This window comes from Protopterus annectens, chromosome 3.part1 (assembly GCF_019279795.1).
Source record: "Protopterus annectens isolate FY-2018-M chromosome 3.part1, PAN1.0, whole genome shotgun sequence".
In the NCBI taxonomy this organism is placed as follows: Eukaryota; Metazoa; Chordata; order Ceratodontiformes; family Protopteridae; genus Protopterus; species Protopterus annectens.
This window is the reverse complement of record NC_056732.1, coordinates 160,353,876-160,369,803: the sequence shown is the minus strand read 5'-3', so window position 1 is coordinate 160,369,803 and position 15,928 is coordinate 160,353,876. Positions and strand designations below refer to the sequence as shown.

The 15,928-nt window shown below is 40.2% G+C and overlaps 1 protein-coding gene across 9 annotated transcripts in view; it reads right to left on the bottom strand.

The window, feature by feature from the left end:
- Positions 1-15,928, bottom strand: part of SVIL (supervillin) — a gene marked incomplete in the record, with an annotated part of 2,930,183 nt that overhangs the window by 2,319,732 nt on the left and 594,523 nt on the right. For all 9 annotated transcript variants that reach the window (XM_044066681.1, XM_044066680.1, XM_044066686.1 and 6 more), the window contains 1 exon segment: positions 5,788-5,845. In XM_044066681.1, coding sequence (XP_043922616.1) covers positions 5,788-5,795 — 8 coding nt within the window.

Genomic DNA, 15,928 nt, shown 5'->3' with positions numbered 1-15,928 from the left:
GGTTTTAAAATTTTGGTTTTTTTTCTTTAAAGAATTAAATACCAATCTTCTTTCACATATGCTCCTATTAGAAGGACAAAAACCCTATATTAACTGACAATCACCTCTCTCAGGCATTAAATAATATGAAACAAATTCTCTCCATACATGAAACTGGTGTATACCCAGTTAATGATTAACAATAATGCCTACTATATGCTAGAATGCCTAAACAAATTCTTCTCAAGCAATTCCCCGTTTTGCCCCTTCTGTCCATCACAATTTGCTGACATACTCCTTCGCTGAAGGTTGTGTATCAGGGCTGGTAACTCGGCACGTGAAAATCAACTACCAATCATTAGCGGACCGGACTTCCACTGTGGCGACCCCTAACCGGGAAAAGCCGAAAGAGACAACTCCTCCTCCATATTTTCTGGTACTGCAAATGTGCACAAAATCTATGGAACTCATTAAGAGTCTAACTTGAGAAAATGGGGTAAGGGAAATCTACCCTATCTTGGGAATTTGCTACACTGTATGCGAGTCCAGTTGATATGCCCAAATCAGACTTGAATATCCTGATGACTATCTTTGAGTTAACCAAACTTTAGATGTCACTGAAAACTGGATAAACAGGACAAAAATAGAATGGCAAGGTTTCACTACCGTGGCTTCTAAATATAATATATCGCATATGTTTATCATAGATAACAGAAATAAGCATGTAAAATATCTCAGTTTTGGAATACTATCCTAGAACACACATTAAGTTGTACCAGGGGTGTATACATCAACCTGTCGCTCCCTACATTTTGAAGGTCCTTCCCTCTTTCGAAAATCTAACTGGTGGAAGTCATTAATGGTTTTCCATTTTTGATTTTCATAGCAATAAAATGACTAGCTATTCTTTTTTCTTTAACAATTTGTGGCATTATTTGTATATGTGTAAATAGTTGTATATATTTTGTGTTAAGTTATATTATCACTCACCACTTGTTTCAATGAAGGTTTTACTACAAGGAAACAATGCAGCTTGTCGGAAGTCTTATTTAAACTTGTGGAACTCAGCTTGGGGTCATTCTAACTTTGTCTGATTTCTTCTAGTTGTTTTGGGCCAAAAATGAATAGTCCCAACTCATTATGGCATTAAGCTAGACAGACCAAAAGGTGCTATTAGTGTTTTTTCTGCTGGTTAAGTAATTATTTTGTGGCTGGAAGAAAGTCTAACCAAAAGACTGGGACTTTGTGCCATAGTCAAGGCAGAAATAGTGTTTAATTCCATTGAAGCTCAGCAGTAATAGTCAGTAAAATAGGAAAGCCACAAAAAAAGTAACTTTTCCCTCAAAATATCATAGTAAAAAGCACTTAAATGTAACAAAAAAAAAAACTTTCTCTACTGAAAAAAGTAGCTTCAGAAAAGTAAAAAATGCACTGCTATTTAAAAGCACACAAATTTCATGAGCAATCAATAAAAATACTTTTTCCTAGCTTAAAAGTATTTTTTTTTCAGAAAAAGGTTGGGTTTTCCTAAATTAAAAAAAAAGCAATGCTTAAAGTTTTTTCCCCTAAAGGGAAAACATGCATTCCTACCCATGGCCAAGCCTGGAATGTCCAACCACCTACAGCAAGTCTTTAGAATATGGGAGGAAAATGAAGCACAAAGATTCCATACCATACACACAGAGACACGCACACCCACCCACCCCCATGGCCAGTTTAGTGCTCCCATTTCACCTAAAGCATGCCTTTCAAATGTGGAAGGACACCCAAGTACCCAAAGGAAACCCACATGAATACAGGGAGGAAATGACACCGCATCTCAAAAGGCAACTGCCACCTGACAGCAAAAGGTTCTCCAATTCAGTTCTCATCTGGGGTTCCTTCTGTGCACAGTCTAGATGTCATTATGTTTTCACTTGGGTTTCTGTCTCACGTATATTCATTTACTAGTTTATTTTAAATGGAAACCTTTTTTCTCCACAGTCCCCTATATAAACGAGCTTTGACTAGTGGAGCTAACAAACTAAACATAACTAATTTAAATTAAATTAAGCATGCACGTATAATGTTTATTCCCTTGTAGCGTGAGTTATTTATTTATTATTTATTTATTTATTTCAGTTTGATTACCGGGGAAGTCCACTGGGCCAAGAAGTGCCCATTTTCAGTGGAGGCCCGGGGAGAAAAGCTCCACAAGCAATACAATGAAACATGGTTACATAAAGTTAATGGTATAATACAAGAATAAGATTCAAGCAGTCAAGAAATACATTTACATAAAATGTGCAAGAAGAGCAAACATAATGAGGCAATACAGTGCAGAGTAAATGTAAAAAAATACATAGATGTGCCCAAAAAAAAAAAAAAAACTCTTTTTTTTTTTTTTTTTTTGCAGAGGAAGAGATCCCTGGAAATTATATCTGGTGAGAGCAGGAACATTTCCATTTGGATGACAGGTATTTGAGAAGTAGGGTCTTGAAGGATTCAGAGTTAGGTATAGTCCTAAGAGAAGGAGGGAGAGAGTTCCATTTTTTACCTAGAGAGAAGGAGAGTAGAAGTTGGCCGGCAGGACGTTTAGGTTTGTGGATGGAGATAAGGTTTTGGTGTTCAGATCTCAGAGATCTGTTTGGAGTGTATGGTGGAAGGATGTTTATTAAGGCAGGGCATGAGTCTGGGTAAAATATTAGTTTGTGAGCAGTGGTTAGTTGGAGGTAGTCCAGGTGGTTGGGAAGTTCAAGCCAATTTAGAGATCTAAGGGTAAGGCAGTGGTGAGTTGAGGTTTTGGATTTGGTTGCGAATTTAGAGATCTTATTATAGCAAGTTTCAAGTTTTGAGATGTTGGAAATAGACAGATTGGTTAAAAGAGGGGCTCCATAGAGAACAGAGGGTAGAAGATATGTAATTGCCAGGGTGTGCCTAGAGGAGTTGGAAAGAAATTGGTTGTTTCTGTAGAGCATACCTAACTTTTGGTGGGTTTTCTTTATGTTTTGTTGGATGTGGAGATCGAATTTTAGGTGTTCGTCTATGGTAATGCAAAGTAGTTTAGCAGAAGGCACTACTTCTATAGCAGTGTTGGTTTGGCTGAGGACTTTGAAGGAATCTTTGTCAGAGAATGAGGAATGTCTGGAAGGGGTAAAAATAAGAATTTTGGATTTATTAGAGTTGAGGGAGAGGTGATTTTGGTGCATCCAGTTCTCTGTGGTGGAAAAGGCTATTTGTGTTTTAGTCTGGAGTTCAGAAAAGTTAGAGGCAGCACAAACTAAGGTGGAGTCATCAGCATATTGGATGACTGTGGTGTCAGGAATGACAGAGTGTAGATTATTTATAAAGATGTTGAAGAGCATGGGTCCGAGGATGGACCCTGGGAACACCGGTAGGTGTGGGCAAGAAGGAAGAGGTAGAGTTCATCCATCTGACAGCTTGAGATCTTTCAGATAGGTAGCTGGAGAACCAGGAAAGAGTATGTGGGGAGAGATTAAGGTTGGCGAGATGAAAGAGTAGGTGTGTATGGGAGATGGTGTCAAAGGCTTTGGATAGATCTAGTAGTACTGTGGATACAAGGAGTCCAGAGTCTCAGGCTCGGTTGACTGTTTCAAGGAAGGATAGTAAGGCAGTAATGGTGCTATGGCGGGGGCGGAAGCCATGTTGGGTGGGAGTAAGAAGGTGATTCTGAGTTAGGAAAGGTAAAAGCTGGTGGTGGACACATTTTTCTAGAACTTTAGATATTGGGGAGAGTAGGGCTATGGGGCGGAAATTAGAGATAGTGGTGTTTTTGCCTCCTTTGTGGAGAGGTAGGATGTAGGCTGAACGCCAGAGTTTGGAGTGCATGACTCATTTAAGGATCTGTTTATCAGGATACTAATAGGGAGAGCAGTACCTTCAGCTGCACATTTGAGGAAGGAGGAGGGTATGTTATCAGGGGCATTTGAGCATGGTTTAAGATTAGATAAGAGCCTTTTTATGAAGCTGGTTGAAACTGGTTTGAACTGGAAATTCAAGAGACATTTATTAAGGTTATTGGGAGTTGAGGAGAGGATGTTAGGTGGATTATTGTTTGGGAATGTTTTGGTTAGATTAGCTATGGATTCTGTGAAGAAGGTGTTGAAGTGAGAACTCAATTCCTCGTCAGTTAAACTTGGGTCTGGGCAGGGATTATTTTTGGACCCTGGGTGTAGAAGGGAGTTAACTGATTTCCAAAATTGTTTTGGGTTCTTATTTTTGTTAGACTGCAGTTTACTATAGTAATTTTTTTTGTCTAGTTTTTTTACTTGGTTGCGAAGTTGGGTGTATTGGAGGAAGGAAGAAGACAGTTTGGTTTTTTGATAGTGCTTCCAGGCTTTGTCTCTGTGATGCATGATTTGTTTAGTCTCTTTTGTCAGCCAAGGAGCAGAGTTAGTTTTGATTCGTTTGTTTCTTAGAGGGGCTAAGCAATTTAGGGTGTCTAGGAAAATAGAGTTGAAATGTTCTACAGCATTGTCTAAGGGGAGAGTATTAAGGGTTTGCCAGTTGATTAGTTTAAAGGTGTTTGAGAAAATTGTAGGGTTAAAGTTGCTGAGATTTCGAGTTTGAATGTACTGGTGATGAAATTGTGTGGAATTAGCTGACCGGTGAGTGAAGGCAGGAGATGGTCACTAAAAGTATCGGGATGGTGCCTGAGAGAATTATTTTGTTGGGATGAGAAACTAGAATCCAGTCCAGGATGGATCCAGGAGGATGGATTTTGTTAGGACGAGTTGTTGAATGGATTACTTGGGTGAAGTTGTATAGGTTAATGGATAGAGAAGGGGAAGGTGAGTTGATTTTATTCCAGTCTATATTTACGTCACCAAGAATGTAAGTTTCATATTTTATTTCGGTTGAGGCCCAGTGAAGAATATTTTCAAGGGTAGAGATGTTGTCACCTGGGGAGATATATAGGGAGATAAAGCAGATATTCTTACGCCTATTCAATCTGAGAAGACCAGCAGTTAATTCAGTATTTTTGAATTGTGGGGTTGGGATTTGCAGAGGGATTAGAGAGAGATGGTTAGAGTAGATTAGAGCAGAGCCTCCACCTTTTTTATTTAAGCGATCATTTCTAAGGATGTGGTAGCCTGGAGGTAAGATTTCAGGGTCAGTAATATAAGGTTTTAGCCAGGTTTCAGAGATGGCTAAGATGTCTGGTTGATTATGGTTTATCCAAGCTTGTAATTGGTGGGTTTTATTGTTGAGGCTTTGAGCGTTGATGGTAAAGAACTTAAGTGTGTTTGGAGAGAAAGTAGAGGAGGTAGCGGAAGGTGGGAAAAGGGTGTTAGTAGAAGAGGAGGAAGGGGGAGGAGGGAAGGGGTTGTTTGTCTGGAGGCAGGGGCCTGGGTTGGGGTGGATATCTCCAGATAGGGCTATGGCATTTCTGGGACCAGTTTTATGCCTTTTGGGTTGGTACAATAGGGTGTTGCTAGGGATTAGCTGTGGTTTAGGCTTAAAAATGTCAGTGGAGGTGGGAAAGACTTTGGGCTGGAAAAGGTAAAGGAGTTCAGGTGGAATGAGGAAGGAGGATATGTAGTGGAAATGATTGAGTAGTGGAGGGTGAAGATGAGTGTAAGGGATGGTGTAAGCGAAAGGGCAGGATGGGGGAGATTTGAAAGAGAAGGAAGTAGCATGATAAAGAGGAATTAGTTATGCCCCAAAATTATCAGGTCACTTGTTTGTTCAACCAGTAATTAAATACTACACCTGCAGATTTCTTAACTATTATGAAAAATCGCTCAAACAAATATTAAACAATGTGTCATATTTACATCTAAACTACAGCAAATAAATTAAATGTACCTGTTCATTTCCAAAGTAGGCAGCTTGCTGGCTTCAAAAAGTTTTCTTAATTCTGAAACTGAAAAATAAAAAAAAAAATGAAATAAAGCCTAATGAAACATAGCATGCAAAATACCTGAACTGTAAAAATGCAGATCTGTTTTGCACATCTTCTAGTTTACTGCACAGCCTTTAACATGTAATGCTCAAGAATACTGAAAATATTACAATTTACTAGTAAGCTCATTTTGCGTATTCTCTAATCACCACAAATATATGGCATTTCCTGTAATAAAAACTTGCATTAGTTTAATCTCCAAACTGTGGAAAAGTACAGTTTTGTACCTACCATAAATGTAGATGTTCGAGGATTCCATTGCTGCAGTCCTGACTATTGGGTATAGTCCGCGTCCAGTCGGCCCGAATACCAGAGTATAAGGCTGACGTCGGTCAGGGCGCATTAGACTGACGTCAGTACGTCAGAGTACTAATGCGCATGACCGACATCATATCCTCAGTCTTTTCTTGCCCCAGATGTCAGAAGACCCTAAAAAGACAAGTCCCAAAAAACCTGCACCAAAAACATGTACAATATATACAATATATACAAAAATGTAAGCATGTAAACTCACCTACACAACCACCCCTAAATACAGAGGGGAAGGAGGGAGGGTAAATTGGACTGCAGCAATGGAATCCTCGAACATCTACATTTATGGTAGGTACAAAACTGTACTATGTTCTTCATCTTCCATTGCTGCAGTCCTGACTATTGGGTAGAATCCCAAAGCAGAGGTAAGGGAGGCTGGCAAATTATAAAGAAGTAGGAGCTGACAACATGCCTTGCAAAACAGCTGTGGCAAAACCAGCCCTAGACTTAGAGTAGATAGGAAGGTGATAATGCTTAGAGAAAGTATGCACTGAACTCCAAGTAGCTGCTTCCAAAATATCCTTAGTTGCCACCCCCCTTAAAAATGCTGTTGAAGTGGCAGTAGCCCTAGTGGAATGAGGCCTAATCCCAGCTGGAATCTCCTTGCCATGATGGGAATAACAAAATGCAATGCAAAAGCCAATCCACCTAGAAATAGTTTGTTTTGACACAGGCTTGCCCTGAGAACTCAAAGCAAAAGAAACAAACAACTGCTGAGACTGCCTAAAATCCTTAGTCCTGCTTAAATAATAACGCAATTGCCTGTGTACATCTAAAGTGTGCAAAATCTTTTCCCCTTTATTTTGAGGGTCTGCAAAAAGTAGGCAAATGAATAGTTTGGTTTAAAGCCACACTAGAAACCACCTTAGGCATAAAAAGAAGGATTAGTACGTAATGATACCCTATCCTTATGGAAAATCAAAAGGGCTCTACTGCCATAAGGGCCTGCAACTCAGACACCCTTCTTGCAGAAGTAATAGCCAACAGAAAAGCAGTCTTCCATGACAAGTATTTCAATTCAGCAGTCGCTGCAGGCTCAAAAGGTTGTAGAGTAAGTTTTTCCAACACAAAATTGAGATCCCAAGCAGGAGTAGGAGCTCTACGTGGGGGTCTTATATTCTTTGCCCCTCTAAGAAACTGCTTGAACAAAGGATGCGAAAACAAAGGTGGGTCACAATCATAGTGAGCTGAAATAGCTGCAGCATGAATCTTTATGGAAGAAAAGGACAAACCTTTGTCCAATAATTCAGTAAGATATTGAAGAGCCACACTCAAATTAGGCTCAGAAATCTCCAAATTCTTTGCTGTACACCAAAATAAAAATCTCTTCCATTTTCCTGCATACACTTTCCTTGTACTAGGTCTTCTAGCTTCCATAATCACATTTAAAACTTGTTGAGGAAGTTGAGACCTGCTGTGTTTCAACACAGAATATGCCAAGCTGTCAGATGAAGAGAGTGTAGCTTGACATTGAGCAGATGACCGTCCTTCTGAGATAACAGATGAGGAATCAGAGGTAAAGGCCATGGAGGCTTCTTTACCAGACTCCGTAGTAGAGGGTACCAGTGTTGCCGAGGCCAATCTGGAGCTATCAAAATCATCCTTGGCCTGTCTTGTCTGACCTTTAACAGTACCTTTGGAAGAAGAGGTAGAGGTGGAAAGGCATACACATGAAGGTTTTTCCAACTGAAAGACAGAGCATCCACTTTCCAAGCCGTGTGATGAAACCCCTTTGTGCAATACTTTGGCAGCTGGTGGTTTAGTGGAGAAGCGAACAGATCTATGTCTGGAGTTCCCCATGACACTGTCAGTTTCTGAAATACATGAAGATCCAGTTTCCACTCGTGGGGATCCATGATTTGTCTGCTTAACACATCTGCTAAGGAGTTCTGTGCTCCTGGCAGAAACCTTGCCTGAAGAGTTAGTTGCAGGCTTAGCGCAGTCTCCCATAAAATCATTGCTTGCCTGCATAGAGGATAAGAATGTGTTCCCCTTGCTTGTTGATGTACCACATGACAGTTGTGTTGTCTGTTAGAATCAACACCTGCCCTGGAAGAAGTAACTCCTTGAAAGCCATTAATGCAAACTGGACTGCTAACATCTCTTTCATGTTGATATGTAGATGCTGTAGTCTGGCAGGCCACTTGTCTTGTATCCACTTTCCATTTAGATGAGCTCCCCAAGCAATGTCCGAGGCATCTGTCGTTAAGATCTGACTTGCCTCTGGCCGGGTCACAGAGAGTCCCTTGTTTAGGTGACATTCCTGAGCCCACCACAAGAATTCTTTCTGAAGGCAAGGTATTATTTGAATGACAGTGTCCAAATCCTGGCAGTGCTGTGTCCATACATTTTGAGATACCATTGTAACTTCCTCATATGCAGTTTGGCATTGGGAAGCACCAGAATACAAGATGCCATGAACCCTAATGCTTGAAGGACTGTCCTTGCAGTCAGCACGGACTGATGAGATAGTTGATGGAAGTAAAGTGACAGACTCTTTTGTTTGTCCGGGGTTAAAAAGGCCATCTGGGCTGCTGTATTCAGTCTCACACCCAGAAAGCACATGTCTTGAGAGGGTACTAGACTGGACTTTATTTCGTTCACAGAATACCCTAGGCATCTTAGCACTGCGATAACATATTCCAGGTGCTGTAGAAGAACTTCCTTTTCTTGAGCCAAAATCAGGCAGTCGTCCAAGTAAGGATAGATTTGAATTCCTTGAAGCCTGAAGTAAGCTATCACTGGAGCCAGAACCTTTGTGAACACTCTGGGCAGTAGATAAGCCAAAGGGCAATGCAGAGAACTGATAATGAGAATTTCCAGTTCGAAACCGCAGATACTTCCTGCAACTTAGCCTTATAGGCACATGAAGGTAAGCTTCTTTGAGATCTAAAGTTACCATCCAGTGATTTTGCCCAGCAGAGGTAAAAGCTGTTGTAACGTCAACATCTTGAACTTGGGAATGTCCAGATAAGTGTTGAGGATAGATAAATCCAAAATTGGTCTCCACGTGTTTCCCTTCTTTGGTACAAGGAACAGGCGAGAATAAAATCCTAGGCCCCTTTCTGATACAGGGACTGGCTGAATGGCCCCTATGTGAAGTAACTGAGAAACTTGCTTGTGAGCCTCTTTTCTTTGTGGAGGAGGAATGTCTGGCATGCCTTTGAAAGGGGCATTGTATGGAAATAAAATCTGTAACCGTGGTGAATGATATCCAACACCCATTTGTCTTGAGTAATTAAATCCCAATTTTCTTTGAAAAGAGACAGTCTTCCTCCCAAAGGAGCTGCCAAACGTGAATCTGCTGGCAGCTGAAAAGACAGGTCATTGGGTCTGTTTACGAAAGGACTGACCCCTGCCCTCACCAGAAGTCTGAGCAGGTGAACTCCCTGTTCTAGGCCTAAAAGAACCTTGAGCCCTGCCCCTACCACGTCTAGACCTACCCCTAGACTGAGAATCATAAGCAGGATATGTCCACCCCTTAGCAGGCCAATTTCTACTAAACTTGGTGGCTGCACCTGCAAAAATCTTTAACAGTTTGCATAGACTTAGCTTTGTCCTCCATTTTCTTTAAAACTGCTTCCACAGGCGAACCAAACAACACATCAGACTGTAAAGGAGCATCCAAAATCCTTGTCTTAACATGCTCAGCTAAATTCTGATCCTTCAACCAGGCATGCCTGCGAAGAACAGAACTGGTAGCAGCCACCCTCGAGGAGGCCTGTACAGCATCAAAACCACATTGCAAAGAATGCTTACCCACTTGTTCAGACACATGAACCAAATCCAGCAACTCTTTACACTCAATACCTTCCGCCAAAGCATCCACCTTAGATTTCAATTGTGAAAGGAGATAATTCTGATATTTTAACATGTGAAACTGACAATTCAAAGCTCTCATGGCAAGAGTGGAAGAAGTATACACTTTCTTTCCCCACCTATCCAAAGCCCTTGCCTCTTTATCAGTGGGAACAGGATTTTTAACCACAGAAGCCTTTACACCCTTAGGCCCTTGAGAAATAGTTTCTGGGTCCGCCCTAGGACTCTTAAACAAATATTTATGAGCTTGGGCACCCTATAATACCTATCAGGCTTAACAGGAGCAGGAGGCAAAGAGTCAGGGTTCAGGAAGCCTCTGCAAAACATCTTCCACCACATTCAACACAGGAGGAATAGCTAAAGGCCTATGCTGGGGTAAAACAAGAACTCCCTAAGCCTTTTCCTGGAATCAGAGTAATCCTGGCCTTCCCATTTAAAGTGCTCCCTCATGGAATGCAAAGTCTCTGAAAATGAGAAATCCTCAGGCGGAGAAGCTGTAGGAGTGGAATCATCCACATCAGAATCAGAATAAGTAGGATACTCCTGCATATCTTCCACAGAAGATTCTGAAGCCTCTGAACACTGTTCAAAACTATCAAACTCGGTTCCACCCTAGGCCTCTTATCAGGCGGGGCATAGAACCCTAATCATAGTAATCAAATCTTCTGCCATTTTAAGCATATGTTTCTTAGGTACAGAACCCGAAATGCTAGGAGAAGCCCCCACTGAAGCTGAACTAGGCCTACCTCTCAAAGAAGTTTTGGCAACAGAAGGAGAGGCTCTAACTACCTTGGGAATAGAGGGAAGAACAGTCACCTGAGAAGCCCCCTCAGCCTGGCCTACCTCCTGAGAAGGCACATCCTGTAAGAGTATAGTTTCTGCCTGGGACTCCATGGAAACTCCTGGCAAAACCTCCGGCTCCACTGAGCCTTCTAAAGAACCGGCGTCCGGGACTGCCGGTTCCTCAACCCTAGGCTTCACTGTTTTATCCTTGCGCTTCTTGGAAGCGGCGCCGGAGCATCCGACGGCATTTTATAATTGCAACGCTTCCCAAACACTAACCTGGCACAGTCTAACCTCCTCTTAATAGTGCGTTTGTTAAACCTAGCACAAGAGCGGCAACCAACAACGTCGTGCTCAGGCCCTAAACAAGGTATACACAAGGTATGATAATCCCTATAAGGTATCTGTTTCCCACAAGAAATACAGTTATTCACTTTTTCTGACATCCGGTAAAATACTGAGGCAAGAAAAAACCAAAATGTTCCCCAACGGGGTACTTAGCCAACTCTGTTTCGGTCTGAAACTCCGGTTTCGGAAATATTTCAGTACGCCAACCTGCACTCGCAAAACTGCTTCTGCATCGGACCATGCGGCAAAAAAGACTGAGGATATGACGTCGGTCATGCGCATTAGTACTCTGACGTACTGACGTCAGTCTAATGCGCCCTGACCGACGTCAGCCTTATACTCTGGTATTCGGGCCGACTGGACGCGGACTATACCCAATAGTCAGGACTGCAGCAATGGAAGATGAAGAACATCTTGAATATCCTTAGTACCATATGCCTATTGTACTGTTCTGGAATCACTTCAAACTGCTAATGCCAAAAAACACACAGAACCACTGGGGCATTTTGTTTGAATCAACAGTGTTTGCTGATCTTATAAGGGAAGACACCTACCATGACCCCAGAAGCACAACAGTAATGTAGCCAACTACTATTACACTCCTGCTATTAATGTCTGAAGCACAAGCAGCATGTTATCTGTGCTACACAATTAATGTGCTACTGTGGCATCACTAGAACAATGAACTGGATATATTTGGGAATATCTTAGTGATAACTGTGGTCATCTGGTACCCTGAAATCCTTGTTGCATTTAAACTGTTGCTGATTCATAGGTTCTGGAAAATCCTTAAAGTACCATCCAAGCAGATTTGAATAATGATAAGCATGGTAGGAGTCTTTATGGCCTAGACACACACATGTAACAGCTACTAGTAATGAGCACACAGCAGACTGCGCTCAGCCATCAGGAAGCCCAGATAAGCCTGTATTGCAATAATCCCCCAGTAGAATTAGAGCCCATCCCCAATATTACCGCCATGGAAGATATTTTTAGGATTTCTCAAAACTTCCTGAAACGCTGAGTCAAGATCCCCTTCAACAGTGAAGAATTTCAACAGGGCAAGGGAAGAGGCGGAAGACTGGCATGGACAGTACCAGATGTCCACCAACAGAATGTTTACACATCAGTACAGCAAAAATGAATAGTATACAATCTATAAAATCAGAAGAAATGCTGTGATAATGGAGACTGCAGGTACGAACTGGATACCATCTACACTTTATTCAGCACAAAAAAACAACCAAATGATAACGGAGACTGCAGGTACGAACTGGATAACATCTACACTTTATTCAGCACAAAAAACAACCATACAATCTATAATCCAAAAACAATCGTGTAGCAGAAAAAGAACAGATTACTACACGATAACATTCTTATTGATGATTTAAATGTGAAAACTTAAGTGCACCAGTTTGTCTGAGGAAGTTCTGTGTATTAAAGGAAAAAAGTGCTCAAAATAATTGTATTTATTCCTTGGCGTTCTTTGCACCAAGAATATTATTGTTTTCAAAGTTATGCAATCATCTTGATTGTTGACAGTGGCCGAGTTTTCTCTGTTAAGAAAAGGTTTAACTTGTATAAAAGCAAAAGAACAGTAGTTTGCCTGCAGCCCAAACGAAAAATGGTCTTTTGTGAGAACAGTGAACATAAAACGCATTCTTTCCTTATGACCACCCTCTTTTCATTTTAAGAAACTAACCCCCCCCTCCCCCAAAATCATCCTTTAATTGATGCCTTCCAACGTCTGTTCTCAGGATGTTCTTAGCTAAAACACTGAGGTGTGAAAAAGAATTGTAGGATTTGTTACAAAGCACAAGGAAGTGCATTTTTTTAAATAATTTGACATAAGAGGGTTGCTCTGAACACACTCTCTAATGATTAGAGGAAAGAAATTAAACCAACAAAGGTACAAGGGGTTGTGTTTTTGAAGATAACAGATGTTTCTATGCTACTACAATAGTGTGGCACAGATACTTCCAGTTCCATTACATAATTTGAATTAGAGAAATGTGCATTATTGGTGCTGAATGTGGGTGGACTTAAGACAGCTGTGTACAAAATTTCATACTAATGACCAATTTGCCCCTCAGATACACGGCCCATCCAAAATGCACAAATCACTGTTGAGTCCTTCACTATGTCCTGCTTGTATATGAGGCAGGGGAAGGGTGGCAGAGCCTATCTCCATTTATATACAATTAAAAATTGAGGCCTGCTGTACTAGGTGCTATCACTAATTTTAACTGATACCAAAGATTTTTTTTTTACCCAAGGTACATAAATTAATCTACAGACTTTACTGGAAATAACTCTTTGGTATTTTTGGATGTGCACTGACTATTCATCTTCATTCCCAACGATATAGGAAGCAATCAGTTAGATCACTTGTCTGTAAGAAATTTGACACTAATGGTCAAACAGATGCATTTTATTTGAACTAGACAATGATGTTACACTTAATAAACACGGCATGTACCTACAGTCTAAAGGTGTAATAACCAGTGTGTAAGAATACGTATGGGAATATCATCCTGATTTTTGATCAGCACTATGCAGATTTGCTCTTCTATGAAAGATTTATGGATCATTAATTTGTGAAGGGGGTGAATATTCTTTGACCAATTTGTTTAGGTTTTAACAGTGCTACTATACACTTCACATTTAGAACATAACACACTCAAAACAAGACAGGTTTTCTAAATTTAACAGTTCTCGGAGAAAAATGGTGGTTTTAGTCCGAAGCTACACAGTAAACCTGTTAAATGTTAATTTCAGGCTCGAAAGAAGCAGCTCACATCCACCCTGTGTTCAGAAATGTTTTGTATGGACAGATAAAGAGAACACTGACCATTTAATGACTACATTTGCATTACATCTATGGAAGTGGAATGAGTAGTAGGAAAATTTCTAGACCGGGACTATTCTGAGTGAGTGTGAGAGAATTAATGAAGCAGAGAAAGACTGAATAAACCATACTTCTCAAAAAACCAGGATAAGCACGCTAAAACATCAGATGTTACCCGTTTACCTGGCCTTTTAATCATGGTATTTGCCATGTTATTAGGAAAAACTGGAGCGCATAACCAAATACAACCGGAAGGTGCAAAAAGTCACTATTAACCACAAAAAAGCACCTTGGATCCAGGAATGTTGTCACAAACAGTTTAATAACCACACTGAAGCAAGCGCATATACATTATTTATGGGGTATGATGCACTAGACTGGTGGTTATTTCATCAGTATATTTTAATTTCACTATTTAATTAGATCTGTGCGGTCATTGGATGTTTTTTAATTATTTATGTATATAACGTGAGTTCACCAGGGTGATTTCATCTGATGAAGTTGAAGACGAAAACGTTTTGTGTAATATTGTCAACGTTATTTTTTGTTCAGCGCTTGCTTCAGTGTGGTTATTTTTGCACCTTCTGATTGTATTTGGTTATTAGTATTCTTTTTTTCGGATGGAATCCCAGGTTTTTGTTGGAATGGACAGTGGAAACAACGGCACAGAGATTGGAGAGCTTCGGAAGCTCATAGAACAGCTGACTCAGCTTGTGGGGCTGCTCACGCCCATTAGCCAATCAGTGGCATCGCTGTTATCGTCACTTTCTTTACCAGGCAACCAGGAAGCAGTTAGACATTCTGCTTCGCATGAAGGAATGTCCGTTTTTAATGGAAGTGAAGCTCGAGAAAGAAACTGAGTCAGTTTGGTGGACTCAGGGAGTTTGGATGGATTCCCTCATATTACTTTGGGTAGAGAGACTGGAAATCAAGTTTTAAATGGTTTACGAGGCATGCAGAACCAGGGTAGTAAATCGAACTCTGGAAATAGCATTGTGGATCAAACAGGTACTGTGCGGCAGCTAAGAGACATTCTTAATGTTAAATTTGATTTAGGAAAAAAAGACATCTAACAAAGACATTAGCAGAACATTTGTACAAATGTTAGATGATTTTGACTATTCTTTATACAAATACAAAATACTCGAAATGGACAATGCATATCTCAAACACTGTCTACAGTTAAAAATTGTACCCAAAGGCTTTAGAGTTTGTAAATAATCGAATAATGTTGAAGGTACTGAATTTCACCAGCAGTTGATTACTGCCTTTGATAACTGTGGTTTTGAGATAATGAGCGCAATAATAAAAAACAATGAATGCGAAATGGAAAAATGGTTTAGTCAGGTTGAGCATGTTAACAAGGGCATAATTAATGATTTACTTTTTACTGTAGAAGAAGCAAAGGGCAGGTACTATAAGTTACTTAAGGATCTAGAAACAAAATGTTTTGATGTTCAGAACAGGAAAATATGGAAAATAGAAAGGGATTTGAAAGAATACAAGACTAAAACTCAATACCCAAAGCCTAGATTATGGGGAAGGAAAGTTGTAATACTTAACAGCACAGAAAATGAGACACCAAGTTTTGAGGAAAACAAACTTGAAGTTTTAGAGTTTCCTCCACTTAGGTCTGAGAGACTTATGTACAAACAGCCAATTGATTACAATTCAAAAAACTATCAAGCGAGGGAATGGGGGCCCCGAGGGAGGAAACAAATGAAGTGGAAAAACTAAACGTTGGTTTATTAAATGATGGATGTAAATGGACATTTAATGATTTGAATATTTTTAATTACTCTAGTATTACTGTGACCTTTTTTTGATTTATTTTCAAAAGGTTTTGGGTTCATACCCAGGCAGATAAATGACATTTTTAGATTGCTTGTAGATATTATTTATTAGAAAGAAAAACCTTGAATTATTTTTTA